Source organism: Canis lupus, chromosome 24, assembly GCF_048164855.1.
Source record: "Canis lupus baileyi chromosome 24, mCanLup2.hap1, whole genome shotgun sequence".
Classification (NCBI taxonomy): Eukaryota; Metazoa; Chordata; class Mammalia; order Carnivora; family Canidae; genus Canis; species Canis lupus.
Window position 1 is genome coordinate 40,522,435 of NC_132861.1, and position 16,111 is coordinate 40,538,545.

Genomic DNA, 16,111 nt, shown 5'->3' on the forward strand with positions numbered 1-16,111 from the left:
TCCCACAGATGCTATAGCTATGCCTGCACACCAGCATCTGGCCAGCTTTTCTAGAAAATGAAAGAACGTGTTGGGGTGTCCAAGCTTGGCACATGTCCAGCGTGTGTGCTGGCCATGCCTGGATGTCAAAATTGTTTTTCTGGAAAAAAAAAAAAAAGAAAGGTAAATCATCCAAAGATAGGGATTAAGGATCAGTATGTGTGATTCTGTGACAAGGCTGTGCCCAATTTCGAGGCATACTTCTAACGGCCAGCACACTGTGTGAGACTCCGTGATCTTTCGCCGACTGACAAAATTTCTCTCTTGATAAATGTCTGCATATATATATATATATATATGCATATATATATATATATATATATCCTTGAAAAAAAATGTTTTCTCACACACCCTAATTTTGTCCTTTTCATTTGTTTCCTAACTCCAGTGCAGTGGGATGCATTGATCTGTCCCACAGCCTCAGTAATGCTTTGTCCTAAAGTTTGGTAAGACCACTGCTCTTTCTCAGGATCTGCATGAGTTCTGGGCTCTCTTTAAGGCTTCCATATAGTCAGAACATTTGCACATAAAACTTAGAGGAGCCTGGAAAACATAAGGAAGGTGAAAGACAAAGGGAGAGTGAGAATATTAATATAAATGATCAAACAAGGACATAGAAAGGAATTCTATTTTCATCTACTCCATGCCTATCTACATCTCTGAATAATGTAACCTTAAAGGGTATGTTTTTATTCAACTGCACCTTCCATGCATAGGACCAAATAGAAAAAGAAAAACAACCTTAAGAATAGAGAAGCTTAGAGAAGCTTCAACAGTGTTTTCTCCTTAAAATTCAATGCTACCATTCGCACGGACAGGACTTGTTTTGCCACGACTGTACATACTTTACTCTAGCCTTAAGTCTTGTAGACCTAGAACATACGGATTAAGAGGTTTCTTGTGATCAGTCGTAGATACATTTTTGAGTGTTTTCTATCTGGGAGTTGAAGTTTTGTGGTGGATGGGAGAGAACAGTGTTAGGAAGGGTGGGAACAGGGTTGGGGAGCATGTGCCATCCCAACCTAACATGAGGAAAGAGTCCTTCTCTACCATCCCTTGCTCAAATGTTGAACAAACTCTTGTTGTTAAGACCTTGTGACCATTCTAGCTCCTCCTATGAGACCTGACCTGAGAGAGTGTTCTGTGTTGTATATGTACTTTACACAGCTGATTTGATTATATGCTCATGATTACAGTGCATGATGGAAATGGAGAAAAAGCGGAAACAGAACCCACAGCCAAGCAGCAAACGCTGAACTCACTTCATTAACACATAGCTTCCCACCACCGAGCTTCCTTCAGGCTTTAGATTTTAAAAAGACTCCTATTGTTTGCTTCATCCTGCATACAAGTTAACTTGACCTATATTTCCAAATATGTAAAAACCTAATTGGGGTCCTTGGAAACCCCTGCTATGTTTACAGTTATCTGGAGAAGGGTTTAACTGTACTAACTTTAAATTGTAAAATAAAGTGTTATGTTAACTGAGAGTATGTTACGAAGAAATTATAATTGTTACAATAATGATATTTACTGAAGAAATTGGATCTAGCTCTGTGGAATGTGGAATAAATTAATATTATAAGTCAGAATGTCAATGTTTATATTGCTCTATTGCCATGTCTTATGGCAAAAGTACATGAAAAGAAGGCGAGTGCCAAAAAAACAAAAACAAAAAAGCATTATCTTATGTGTGCTCTCAATAATTTTGTCTGATTGCTTTATGTAAATATTATCCTTTAGTTTCCCATTGACACTCTATAATTAATGTCATGGTTGAAGAAAAAGGAAAATTTTGTTATTGCTTTTAAATAATAGGCAAATCCAGTAATACGTGTAATGAAATACTGGGATTATTTGTTTTCCACTTTTATGCAAAGAATTCAAGGAGCAGAGACTCGGATAGCTTTTTACAACATGTTGCAGTACAGCTAAGAAACTTGGCATATGATTTAGGCATCCCATGTTAACTTTTGTATATTCCAAGTGACACAGTATTTGGGAGTCACCTTTTAAATACCATTGGTCTCATGACCAATCTCTCAATAACACCATCATCAAGTAGAATGAACCTCAACAAATCTATCCCTGTGCTCATATGCCAGTCCCTCCCACAGAATAATCTTGCCTTTTATCCCCTTTCGGTAGGAGGCAGAGTGTAACAAACTAGAGGATGTTCTCTAAGAAATCATCAACCAATTGACACAGATGGGTGGGGATGGGGACAAATGGGCTGTGAGAGGGTCCAACCTTTGACTCTACTGTAGTCCCTGATATGTGTGTGTGTGTCTTTCTGCTCAGCATCAAAGTTGATAACCTGACCCACGAGGCCTGCAGGTGTGTGAAAGTGTGAAGCGGCTTCAGTATATACTCCAGCATTCTTTAACCCATGGTAAAGACCAAAAATTGTTTGGATCTCTTAGATGAGGTTTGCATAACAAGTGCCATTTATTATGTGCCATTTGCTGTCAACTCTGACATCCTTATTATATTGCGGGACGATATCGAGAGCTTCCCTACATCATTGCAGGTATGCTCTCTACAGTTCTACCCCGTGGGGACTGTTCTCATTCTACATGACAACTGAGGGTACTCATGTGCCTTGTCTAAGTTTTATACCTATTAAATGGCAGTCTGTGATCTTAGCTACTCAGTTGGATTTAAAACCTGAGATGTATAAGATGAAGGACTACTTTTAGAGTTCTGAACCCACCAGTTAGTAACTATATGACCTTGAATACATTGTTCAACTTTTCAGAATCTGTTTTCTTATCTGTAAAATGGGCACAGGGTTATCTGCCTTGAATGTTGTTGGTTGTCATTGAGGATTAATGAGATAACATGTGTAGGAAAATCTTGGGTGGACAGACAGAAACTGCTAGAAAAATACTAATTCTTCCTCTTTTCCCTTATAGCTTTTCCTTCCAAAAATTCACTTCCCTGCTTGCTGGAAACTTCTAAGTGGGAGAGCAGTTCTAATCAGTGGTCTCCCGACAGGGGTGGGCTCGAAGTGAATGGTTCTATCCACCTATATCTCTGACCTTGTGTAGAATTGTTGGTGCATGGTGATAGTAAAAACCATACAGACTTTTAGTCATTTTTATTACTGACTCTAAATTCTCTAGCTGGTGCATCTCCTTATTGCCAGCATCTGAGACAGATTGATTTCTCTTGCCCCCTCCCTGTTACACTTGATATGATTCTATTCATTATTCCTTTCCCAAATAGGAAATTAGGTACTTGGCTATTTACTATACAATAAGAGTCTGTATCTGGCATTTCTTCTTACCCTATAGGTCTCGTGTGTGGCTTGGAAGCCAAGTGAGTAGAAACTTACTAAAGCTAGCATTTCAGAAAGGTCACCTGCCCCCTGATACTACTATACTGTCCTAATTGAGTGAAAGTATGAATGAACATAAAGAAAACGTTTAGGCTGCAGAGGAAGCCATTACCTGCTGGCGTCAAGACAAAGGATGCAGACACACAGGCTAATAAGTTTCTTGCGAACTTCAACATTTACTTAGAGCTTCCCCAGACCACAATTTTAAATGCTTTCTTCTCCTACATGCACATGTATTTATCCACAAGCATGCCCATTATAATATTTCATTCCATCATGTTGATCTGACTGTTGAGCATTTTAATTCCTACTTTTCCTTTTAAAGAAGAAAGCATTCAGGATATTGCATTATAAATTGTTATGTGCACACGAAGCCTGGATATTAAGAACGTGCGGCCTTGCCAAGTGAATGCGGGCCAAGCCTCATCCCGCTGTATGGACGTCAGGGGGCACCGCTTCGTATTTCTTAAGCAAAGTCAGAGAGACAATGGAATCTGTATATTTTGTTTAGTCCTCTGTAGCCTCATTTATTCCTCTTCGGATGCCAAGGCTGTTCTAGTTTACGAAACTAACCATAATATGGACTTACTCGGGAAAGTAAAGCTGAAGATTTTAAACCCTCGTGACATCATGTCAGTCCATTTCATGTGTTTTCAAGCTCATCTTTCAAGTTTCCAATTCGATATCAATTCAAATATCCAACTTTTATTAAATGATCAGAAAATAGAAATCCTGGAAGGGGGGCAGTTGAAAATATTTAACTGCTAGACTTATTCCAAATGTCCGTAGACCAGAAAGTGATACTTTGGCTCAGTCTAGAGAACAAGCTATCAATTTATCACTGTAGAGCTTGTCCGAGCTGCATACAGATAGATAGCCACTGAAGGGCCATTAAAGCTTTACAGATTGATAACTCCATTTGAGAGTTAAATGCCATGTTTGTGTGTGTTCTGGGGCCAGTTGTTAGCAGAAGTCCACAGAAACGTTCCCGACCATTGGCTCTAACTATTGAAAAGAGTGTCAGGTTGTAGATGGGGCTGGCCTGGGGAAAGGAGCGTGAACAGTAGGTAGATGCAGAGCGCCACCTAGCACCCAAACTATGCTTTACAATCTGTTCTTGGGTTTTATGTATTTATTTATTTTTTATGTACTTGGGTTTTAAAAATAATCCAAGCAAACAAAACTGATTTATGACCGAGAAAATCCACTGTTTGCGACAATAACCACAATACTTATAGAAATCCAGAACAAACGACTTCTTTGGCACTTGTTTTGGATAATTTTCAGGACTTTAGCCTTGCAATTTTAGGTTGTCTAACCTCTAAATACACCTTCCTGTACTTTTGGGGATGGGAGGGAATAATGAACCACGGCCAGTGATCTCTGAATGTTATGCATTCTTTTTTTAAAGATTTTATTTGTTTATTCATGAGAGACACAGAAAGAGGCAGAGACATAGGCAGAGGGAGAAGCAGGCTTCCTGCAGGAAGCCTGATGTGGGACTTGATCCCAGGACCCTGACGCTCAACTGCTGAGCCACCCAGGCATCCCGAATGTTATGTATTCTTTATGATGAGATGCAACTATTTTCTTTAGGATTTATGACATCTTCTGTGCATTGTCATTTCCTAGTTCCAACCTGAGCCTCTAGGAAAGGAGATCATTTTTCCGATGTTGGATTCTGAAAAGAAAACTAGCAGAGAAAGCTTGACTGGCTGAATGGAAAGATTCCTGTTGATTGCTTTTGTTTACCATGAACATATTTACTTAAGATTCTTTCCTAAAAAGAGAAGCCTCCCTAACTAGTGGGTAAAATTACTTCCAACTTCGGGTACATGTGAATCGGAAAGAAATGTGCATGTTATATTACTGTTGGCTCAAAGTTAGGCTACACTTGACTCAGAATAATAAATATACCCACATTATGAGTGCCTTATGCAAGAAGCCCTAGAAATCTTTACTTTCTCCACTTAGTTCATCTGCTGGACAAACTGCTGTTCTCTGTTCTGTGCTGTGAATAAACATTATCCTTCTGGTTGAAAGCCTCTTCCCCAAATAAAGTAGATTTCTAAAATGGCATTTGTTGAGGACCTACTATGCGCTTGACACAATGTTCAAGGTATTATATTACCTGATTTTATTCTCACAGCCCACATGTGCAGTAGATAACATTATCCCCATTTCACTGACATGGGGATAGAACGTGTTACCTGCTGAAGGTCTCATTGCTAGTCATGGCTATTTGGGGTGTAAGCCCAGGTGGTTCTATCTCCTCAACATTTGTTTTCCTTTTCTACCAGAAATAGCTGCCCTTCCGAATTTGCTCTCTTCCTAATACTCCCCTCCTTTCATTTCTATTTATACCATTCATTGATTTATTCAGTCATTCTTTGATATTTTTTTTCCAGGTCTTGCCTTTGAACTCCTCTAGATTAAAAGCTAACATATCAGAGGGTCAAATTCAATGCAGACTGCAACTGAGCAAGGTACCACCTAAGAGCAGGATCTCCAAGGGTGAGGTGGGGCTAGGAATGGAGCTCCTGGAAGGAAGCTAGATGTCCCCCGTTGATTGTGTCATCCTCTTATGGACCGGGAATTGGTGTCCTGAGAAACCAGCCAGGTGGGCATGGGTGTGGCGTGTGTGCATGCGCACGAGGAGGGATATGAACACTTGATCACATCTTATTCTTTTCACCCACTGGACAGAAGAAGCACCTCCTCACACACATGCACACATACACACAGCTTCCAGAGCAGTGGTGTAGATTTAACTTAACCACAGCACACAAAAGACAAATAATGTATTTACCAAGATTTATCCAGCTTCTGGGCTTCCGTGGGGAATCTGTGAACAGCCACTTTAAAGGGAGGGAGAAACAACCGTACTGTCATTTCAAAGCCTTTGTTTTCTAAAATAAATGCTGCATTAAAGCTAGTTAATAATCCCTAGTTGTCAGCTGTTATGACAGGGATGGAGTCTGGAATGCTTAGTTCCCAGGAAATGGGGAAGTTATTTGAAGGACCAGAAGGTGTCAGGAGTAATCATACCCACCCCATCAGCTTTGCATATGAAAGGGTTGAGGCTTTTCCAGAGCAGTCACCTATCATTCAGGATACAACCTCAGGAGGAAGGTGATCTGTGCTGTCACTTGTCTGATACTCACCTAAATATGAAACAAGGAAACCTTGGAGAAGTCTCACACTGGAAGCACTTAACATCCCATGGTTGTCTTCCCCAGGAATTCCCCCACGGAATTTCCAGGCATTTTGATTTCTAAATCCATATGAAATGAGATAATGAATCACATTTTAAGCTAGAGTGTTTAAATGTAAATGCTTAATTTATTATTTAACATGTAGGCTTTCATTTTTTAACATTTAACACTGCTTGGGCAAAGAAGTGCAAAGCACTGTAAGGCTGCATGGTGCGTTAGGGGGAAACAAGCCACAAGACAGGAGAGTGGAAGATAGTGGGACTCAGGCCACTACAGCAGCTTTATGTTCCAGCCTCAGAACCAACAGTGTCTTGCAAAATGATCATGCAGTTTTATGGCAGGTTCCATGCTTTTCCCCCGACGACTCGTGTTCACTCTCCTCACCTGGCCCCTATCCAGCCTCCACACCAATAAGAGAGTGCTAGGGGTTGACTCCTCAATGCAGAATTCTGTAAAATATGCCCATTGCTTACAGGCTGGAATATAAATTGCTTTCCATGGATTTCCAGGTGTGTCTGATGGGGCCCTGGTTTTTCTCTTCAGCTTCATTATTAGCACCTTATCTGGTACATCTCATGCCCATCCACTAGCCTCCATGGTTTTTCTCCTTTCAAATGCCCCAGGGATGCCTCCAAGATTTGCCTAACACTTCCTTCTTGGAACACCCCTCTTAATCCTGGGCTCCTGGAAACCATTCCTTATCAATACATCAAGTCTGGAATCAGTTGTGTTCTCCCATTTTGTGAGGCTGCGTATTTTCCTTCTCTACATCTCCCCTGAACTCTATGCCTGGTTTGCCTTATATTTGTATAAAGGAGAACATTGTCTGAGGGATGTTATCCTCCATTCGGTTACCAAAAAAAGCCATCTGGAGAAAGGTCAGATTAGATAAATTCCTTTACTATCAGAGGTTTTAATTTGCAGATGTTACATTGGAAACTGCAAAGAGGAGACTATAACACACCATACTTCTCAAATATATTTGACCATGGAACCCTCTCCCCTTTATAAAAATTTTTCCAAAGACACCTCTTTTGATTCCAAAGATGCACATTATAATTGTTTGCATTAGATCGTAGACTCTTTGAGGGGTGGGATGTATATGTTCATCTTAGAAATCTCTAGTTGTCTTAGACATACTGAATGAATAAATTAATTAATGCTCTTTTTTTTTTACCAGATTTTGAGAGGGGGGGGGAAGAGGAGAGAGGAGAGAGGAGAGAGAGGGAGAGAGGAAGGGATAAATTAATTAATGCTAAAGGTGGAAACAGATAAGCATATTATTGCAAAGCTGTTATAATAATTTGCAGAAGCATTTGGGCTTTTGACAGGTGGCTCTGCACATAGTCATCACATATGCCCACCTCCATTAATTGACTATTTTTACCTGTTGGTAGAGGGTGAGAGACAAATGTTAGAGAAGAGAATTAAAATTCAGGCGCCACTGAGAAAAATAACATAATGCCTGCAATTCACACAAAAAGGAAAATACCCCCTCAATTCATTCCTAACAATCGGTTTTTTAAATTAAAAAAAAAAAAAAAGCAGCTTTATTGACCCAAAGAGGAAGAGTATGTCATGGGGTCCACTTTAGAAAGATAAACTTTAATGATGCAAATATCCATTTAGGAAAGAACATAAACTGGGATTGGAGGAAATTAAGACATTTACAGTGTCTAATAGAAGTGATTATGAAGTTCTCTCCCCACAAATAGTTCAACATGAGATTTTACCTCTTAAAATAACACATATCTCATATAACATTTATACTTCTGACACCTGCTGCAATGTGTGTTCAGCAGTTCACGTTCTGAAGTATGGAAGGTTTTCCCCCCCACCACCAAGCAATTCTGACATAATCTGCCTGTAGATGACACCAGACCCCACAGCTCAGTTCTACAAGACTGTCCCCACCTCAGATGCCATAGTGGAAAGTCCAGGTTGTCACCCTTTTTTTTTTAAAAAGATTTTATTTATGTATTCATGAGAGTCAGGCAGAGGGAGAAGCAGGCTCCATGCCGGGAGCCTGACGCAGGACTTGATCCCAGGACTCCAGGATCACGCCCTGGACAAAAGGCAGGTGCCAAACCGCTGAGCCACCCAGGGATCTCCAGGTTGTCACTCTTGATTCTGACTAACTGGCTATAAATCAAGGGTTCCTATGACCCCCTCCGTGGGTTCAGTTACTTGGCTGGAGCAGCTTACAGAACTCAGAGAAACTTTTTACTTACTAGATCACTGGTTTATTATAAAAGAATATAAATCAGAACGTCTAGATGGAGGACATGCATAGGGCAAGGTCTGAAGGGGAAGAGGCTCATTGCTTCTAGTGCTGTCCGAGAACCCCCTTCTTTCTGAATCTCAACATACTCATCAACCTGTGAAAGGAATCCCGGAACTTCATCCCTTGAGGTTTTCACAGAGGCTTCATTAAGTACGTCCAATTGATCCTAAGTTGACTTTTCTGCTATGCATCTGTCCTCTCAAAATGAGTCGTGGAAGGGAGACTTTTAATGCAACTATTAGCTGTGGAATAAATTGTGTGTGAAGATTTGCTAAAGCTACCAGAAGGGGGCAGCATTTTGTCTTTCCCTATTTCCTTTAAAATTCAGGAGGGATTTAGCACCTAGGGGTGCTACATTTCAGTATTCATCATGGAGATGGAGAGAGAATGACTCAGAGGGGTGAGGCCAAGGGACTCATCTGGAGTCTAGCATGGCGTGTTTTTTCCTTCCTCCTCTTCCTGTTGATCATCTTTCCTTCTCTCCCTCTTAGCAGCTTCAAGGGGCAGAGCTGTGGCCGGACCCCAGGGGGAAAAAAAAAAAAAAAAAAGACTCACTGGAGGATATTGCTGGCCACAAACGTTCAGAGGGTGACTTGATAACCTTACCTGCCACAGCTCTGCAAATAGTTATTCGGGGTCTGGGCAAAAAGAGTGTGGATAAAATTAATTTGGGGCTATTTTACCTTCTCGTCCTTCTTCTAAAGCCTCTACACTCTAAAGTCACCTATGTCACACAAAATTCTCTAGCCTGCGTCTCATACCCGCTATTTAGCTTATTATCTTTTGTACCACCGCCCAAATACTAGTAACTAGCATGTGTAACTGTCGTTACTAATAACGAGCAGGTATCGCTGTCGTTGATGCTTTGCAGTAATTAGCATTGGCACTTTAGAGTTTGTAAGTTGCTTTCATACATTCACTTAGCACATGCTCATTGTCCATCTGATAAACACCAGATGTTCTGATGGATGCTCAGTGGCTGATGAAACTTCTTGTATTCAAAGGAACTTCAGCTTAGTCAGTGATACACACACACACACACACACACACACACACACACTAATCATGGCATTTCATCTCTAAATATTTAAACATGTATCTCTTAAGACCAGGGGGACATGGGGAAAATTCTAAACAATCACACTCAGAAAAGCAGTCAGGTAAACTATAATGGCTTAATACTATGATATCATATAAAGCCCATTTTCAAGTCTTTACAGGTGCCCCAATGCTATGACCTTCCCTCATCCAGGATCTCATCTAGGATCACAGATTACATCGAGTTCTCATAGTCCCTTTCCATCATGAATATTTCTCAGCCTCAATGACTTTTCAAGGTGCTGAAATTTTTAATCTAGAAATTTCTAGAATTGATCCTATGGGTGACAGACTCTAAGACAGTTTCCTTGGTCTCTCCCTCCTGGTACAGAGTATTTAGAATAGAGAAACAGCATTTATCAAGTGATCCAACATCCTGTTCCCAAGTCCATTGATTAAATATTTTATGCATCTTGTGTTTTATTTTTTAAAATCTGTTTTCGTTTGATCACTTGTTTGTGAAGGTTTTATTTATTTATTCATGAGAGACACACAGAGACAGAGACATAGGGAGAGGGAGAGGCAGGCTCCCTGTGGGGAGCCCAATGTGGGACTTGATCCAGGGACTCTGGGATCATGCCCTGAGCCAAAGGCAGACAGATGCTCAACCACTGAGCCCCCCAGACGCCCCTATGATCAATTTCTAAATAGATTTGACTTTATATTTTTTTTTTTGTGACCATCACAACAATCCCGCAAATTGTCATTACTCTATGTCTGATGAGAAAACTGAAAAGCTAAAGGTCAAGTTAAGTCTCAAGTTCACATAGCTAGCAATGGCAAATCTGGGATTTGAATCCTGTCGGCTTACTTTGCCCAATGTTCTTTGCTGCAGAGATCAGCTGCAAATACCCACCACAGATGTTCTGTAATGTTCGTCACCGCTAGAGGGGGGAAGAGGACCTCCAGAGTTAGTATACAGCTCTTGTACTAGAAATCTTTTGGCCGTACTGAGTTCCATGCTGGGCGATGCTTAAGGATGAATGAATAAAGAAAAAGCAACTATTGTGTTCCCACTGGTGCCCCATCTTTTTTGTTTGCTAATTTTAGACTAAAATAGAATGAATATACATTAACTACAAATATTGCAGAATAATATTTTTTTTAAAAGATAACATATAAAAACCATTATGGAATGTGAATTTGGCATTTATTGTGCTGTGTTGTTTTAAAATTAAAGGATCTCAATTAAATGTCTGCATCTTACACCTTTACCAACCACAAATAAGATCTCATTATATTTAATGCATCCTTTAAAAACTCACTGCCATGGAAAAATACAAGGCAAAGTTAATCTCTATAGTGACTGGATTATCAAAACAGATCTTATCTAGAGCTATAAATAGAAACCTACATTCTTTATTCCCAAAGTAGCAACAATAACAAAATAGTAATCGGTGGGAAAAACTAAAAAGAAAGAAAACAGAAAAAAGAAGCACAGCTCTCTCATGTCAACCTTATGAAAACAGGTATCCAGAAGGTACAGGGCCGACTTTGAAAATCATGGGGAAGTGCTCAAGTGAATAACATTACAAGCTCATTAATATTTAAACTCATATTCACATGAGGAAAATGTAAAGTAGCTTTCATTTCAGTAATAGAAAAGGTATAATTGTGCTAAGATATTAAAGAGAAAAAAGGATTCAAAGAAAGAAACATGAAGAATTGTAGCTCTGTTCCATCATCAAGATGATGTGCAAAGTATGAAAAGATTAACTTGATGGATACTCTTATTCAAAAATCTCTTAAGACAGTTTGAACACTTTCTCTGAAGAGTCAGGTTGTTGAGAAAGTATGCAGAGTCTGGAGGGCACAGGGATTTACCATGTATGAGGGAAAGCTGAAACAATTTTCAGATGAAGAGCTTTGCTTGGCACATTCTGGTCCTTTAAACCACACCCTCTGCTCTGAACAGTGGACCTGGTGTTGCAGGGTTGTGTAGGATGTGTAGATAAACCATGCTGAGTTCCTCTTGCTATGATTCTCTCTCTGTGGCCTCAACCATCTACACAACCGCCAAGGACTAAAGGATAGAAACCATCTGTTTCTCATCTCAACCCAAGAAGCAGGTTTAACTAGATGAAATGGGTGGATGCTGTTGTATAAAGTATTATTATGAGACCTGGGAGTGAAATCCTGGAACGTTTTACAGGGAGAGGTCATGAAATCTTCCCCTTTGGAGACCCTTAAAACCATAGCAGATCCCCAAGTCGGTGAGATAATACTAGTGTGGCTCTGCCTGAAGGCAGGGGAAAGGATTTGCAGATGGGTCTTTAGGCCTTTATAAATATAATTTTATAGGGAAAAAAAATTGTAAAGACCCTTATAAAATAATGGTCTTAATTGTCATTTGTATACCCTTCTATTGCCACAAAGGGGTGCTATTGACTTAGTTTATCTCTTCCTCAGAAAATGATTTCAGTGTTTTCTCTAAAAATCTTACTGTCAGCTTTTGGCAATCGTTTTGGGAGCATCAAATTAGAATTCACATTTTTTATATGTTTTGGAATGACAGAGATCTGGATTAACATCAATTTTCCTAAAATTTATTTGGACCATTCTTCACAATCTCTTTAGAAAAATAAACACCATCCTTGGATTATTACTACGAATCAATGGCAAGAGTACACTTTTCCCAGATAGCGATAGAGATACAGACACTTGTGAATCAAATTACCATCGAGGCATAACCATAGGGTCATGCAAACTTTTTGGTAATAAAAATGGGGTTCGGATGAGCAGTCACTAGACACAGAGGATAGTCAGAAAGCTCAGTCTGAGAAATGAATGTGGCGAAACAAGAGCAGTTGGGTGCATCTAGCAGTATGACCTCTCATCCATTCTTCCTTGGCAGGAAGGCTGATGTCCCAAAGGGATCTTCAGCAGGCTCTGTACTGGCTGCGGGTAGTCCTCTGTTTCCCCTTAATATCGGGCATAATGACACAGCAGGTTCTCTGCTGCTGAATAGAACTGAGGCTCACAGACTTGCTGTGTGGTGAGCAAAGGACCATTTAAGGCTGAGAGAATCAGGTGAAGCCAGAAAGCTCAGACTTAATTTTCCTGAGTTGGGTCCTAGCTTTGTGCTCTGAATGCTGCTGGGTAGAGAGATGCCAAAGTAAATGAAAACCTTCCATTTCTCCTAGTAAGACTTTGATGAAGACACCAATGCCTTCAAGAGACTGTAACTTGCAGAGAGTTGGAGGCTTTGAATATATATTACATGGTATGGATTTGGAGGTTTATTTATTTTTTTAAATATTTTATTTATTTATTTATTTATTTATTTATTTATTTATTTATTTACTTATTTATTTATGAGAGACACAGAGAGAAAGGCAGAGACACAGGCAGAGGGAGAAGCAGGCTTCCATGTAGGGAGCCCGATGTGGGACTCCATCCCAGGACTCTGGGATCACACCCTGAGTCAAAGGCAGATGCTCAATCGCTGAGCCACCCAGGCGTCCCCCAGGATTTGGAGATTTAAAAAGCATCTTGACATGACCAGTTAAGAAGGCCTATATTTTCTGGTGTTTGCCCATGAAACACTTTGTGAACTTAACATCAAAATATTCTGAGAGATTATTAATTAATCCTTTATCTAGAACCTCTGTTGGGGAGTAGGGAAGGTTAGTGTGCTTGGAATACTTGACAGGAAATATTTGTGTTCACATTTGGCCCCTGGGGCTATCACTGGTGAGTGTGTAGAGGGCAGCAGTGAGTTATGGTACTCTCATGATTCTTGGAGCAACTACAGATGTGCAAAGTGAATCAACACAGGGTGTGCGATGGAAACCTACCCTCAGTCCAGAATCTTTGTCTTATGACCATAACCCCTGACTTGTCATTGCTTTGTTTATTTTTCTCCTTTTGCTATTGGAGACCAGGAAGCTCTCTCTATTTGCCATTAGTCGGTTGAAAAACGGAGCATGTTACATCCCATATCCTGAGTCTGATCTCTTTGCAGGTTCTCCTGGGAGTGGTATGTGGAGAGAAAACCGGAGATTATATTTGGTCCCAGTGGGGGTGTCCTGAAGATTTGTTGATGTTTGCCAAGGGCACAGGGGTCACCGGGATTCAGAGAACTCGAATGGGGATATAATTTGGAAGTTATATTTGTAATAACATGCTGATTTTAGAATAGATCACGTTTAGCGCAGTGATGAGCACAACTCCAGTGTTATATGCTAACAGGAGAGAACTGATGTGGCGCTTCATTTCTATAGTAAAATGAATGATTATCCATGACTACCTTCTCATATCAGTTGGCAAGATATGTTTATTTCACAACTCGCATAGGTTACATTAATGATTTTCATTAGTCCTTGGTTACTAATGGTGAAAGACTTTCCATTGCTCTTCTCAAAACTTGGAACAAACTAATGGCTTCCATATTCAAAGGTCAGGTTCTTTCAGACCTTTTTTCTAAAATTTCATGGGAAGAAGGCAACCTTTCATTTAATTTGTAGCATTTTGTTAAATGAGTACAAATAAAAATAAAGACCATTTGTTTCTTTCCAGAATACTATATGTTTTTGAATTGCATGATAGATATGAAATATAAGCATGGGGGACCAGAGGAGTCCCTCCAGGAATATACGTATTTATGAAATGCATTGCTCATGAACATGGTATGATTGCATGTAAATGTGCAGATGTGCAGAATCTCTGGGTTTAATCCTAGCTCAATTATCCCCTTGCTGAATTCCATGGACAAATTATTTAACCTCTCTGACTCAGATGCCTTATCTGAAAAATAGCAGTAATTAAGATGAGCTGTAATTATAGTTCTAAAGAGTATAGAATAATGGTAATTTATGATAAAATAGATTTGACAACATCATTGGTTTTGTTATCATTACTCAGTCCTCAAAGGACAATGAATAAATTATTTTATTTCTGTCCCAGCTAAGAGAAAGATATTAAATATATTGTACGAGAAACTTGGCAAGTTGCGTTCAGGGAAAAATGTAGCTTACGAGTATGGACACCATTACAATTGTTTTTGGAGGCATGTTCTCATTTTAGAGGAATGCCTTAAAAAAGCAAGTACTTATTTCAGAAAAGAAAAAAAAAACAGAAAAGATAATATTAGTAATACTGTATGGTTTGAAATCATGATCATGGAAATAAAAACTAGTAAGCGAGAAGTTGTGCATTAAATATCATATATATTATGATACAGTGAGTGCCTGGGTATTTTTTAAAATTTTGTCTACAATGTTCATTAAAGCATATGACAATTATATCAAATTAAGTAATTCCGTCGACTGATGTAACTTAAAATGATATTTATATATTGAAAACACATTGGTAATAAATTTTTACTTTCAGACTGGGGTTTCTAATGGTTCTAATTTTTTTTCAAATCAATTTTATTATTATTGACTTTTTTTTTCTGATTCTCAAGAATGCTTCAGCAAGTAGAAAGATGGCATGGAATTAATCATCCCTGGCTTAAAACTTTCTAGCCTTCACCACCCAGCTCTGCAACCTGTTTCCCCACCTACAGCATGGAGGTATTCACAACTATTTAGGGACTATAAATGAAGACATGAGATGAGGTGATCTGTAGAGTAGCTAGGCTTATATTTGACGTACTGCAAGTCCAGTTTACCTCTTAGCATTTCTGCTTGTGTTGAAAGGCATGAGTGAGCTTTTGGTTTCAGTCCCTCATGAGCTCCATCCAGTAAATGGAAGCCTCTAAAATTTTTTATGAAGTTTGACAAAATAAGTCTCTCTCTCTCATTAACCAGAGACATCTTTGGCAGAGACAAAAATGTTGCTCAGATTTAAAAGTATGGAAAAAGCTCTGGTTATAAAAGGCCCTGCCTTATAAGACAGTACTAATAAGAGTACAAAAGTGTGGGTTGATTCTGGGGCTTTCTTACACCGGCAAGGGGTCACTATTCATTCATAGTCCCTGTCTTACCATCAATGCCAAATATTGCACTGCTCCCTAAATTCTTCTGTCCTACAATTTATATTTTTCTAGAGTTCTAGGGCTCTGTTTTCTCAAGATTATTTTTTAATTCAGGGAATTTTAGGAACATAAATCTTTAAATGACAGAGGTAACACCTTTTACTTACGCAACTTTATTAGACAGGTTGTATCTCATTGACCACACATAATCAAAT

The 16,111-nt window shown here is 39.4% G+C and overlaps 1 protein-coding gene across 4 annotated transcripts in view; it reads left to right on the forward strand.

The window, feature by feature from the left end:
- The window catches only part of NYAP2 (neuronal tyrosine-phosphorylated phosphoinositide-3-kinase adaptor 2), a 261,148-nt gene that overhangs the window by 218,728 nt on the left and 26,309 nt on the right, over positions 1-16,111 (forward strand). The window contains exon 7 of one of the 4 annotated variants that reach the window (XM_072796453.1): positions 1,236-1,586. The exons of the other annotated variants lie outside the window; for them this stretch is intronic. Within the exon in view, the coding sequence (XP_072652554.1) occupies positions 1,236-1,295 (60 nt within the window). The 3' untranslated portion in view covers positions 1,296-1,586. Of the gene's footprint in view, positions 1-1,235; positions 1,587-16,111 lie in introns of those variants that run through there. 4 annotated transcript variants of the gene reach the window in all.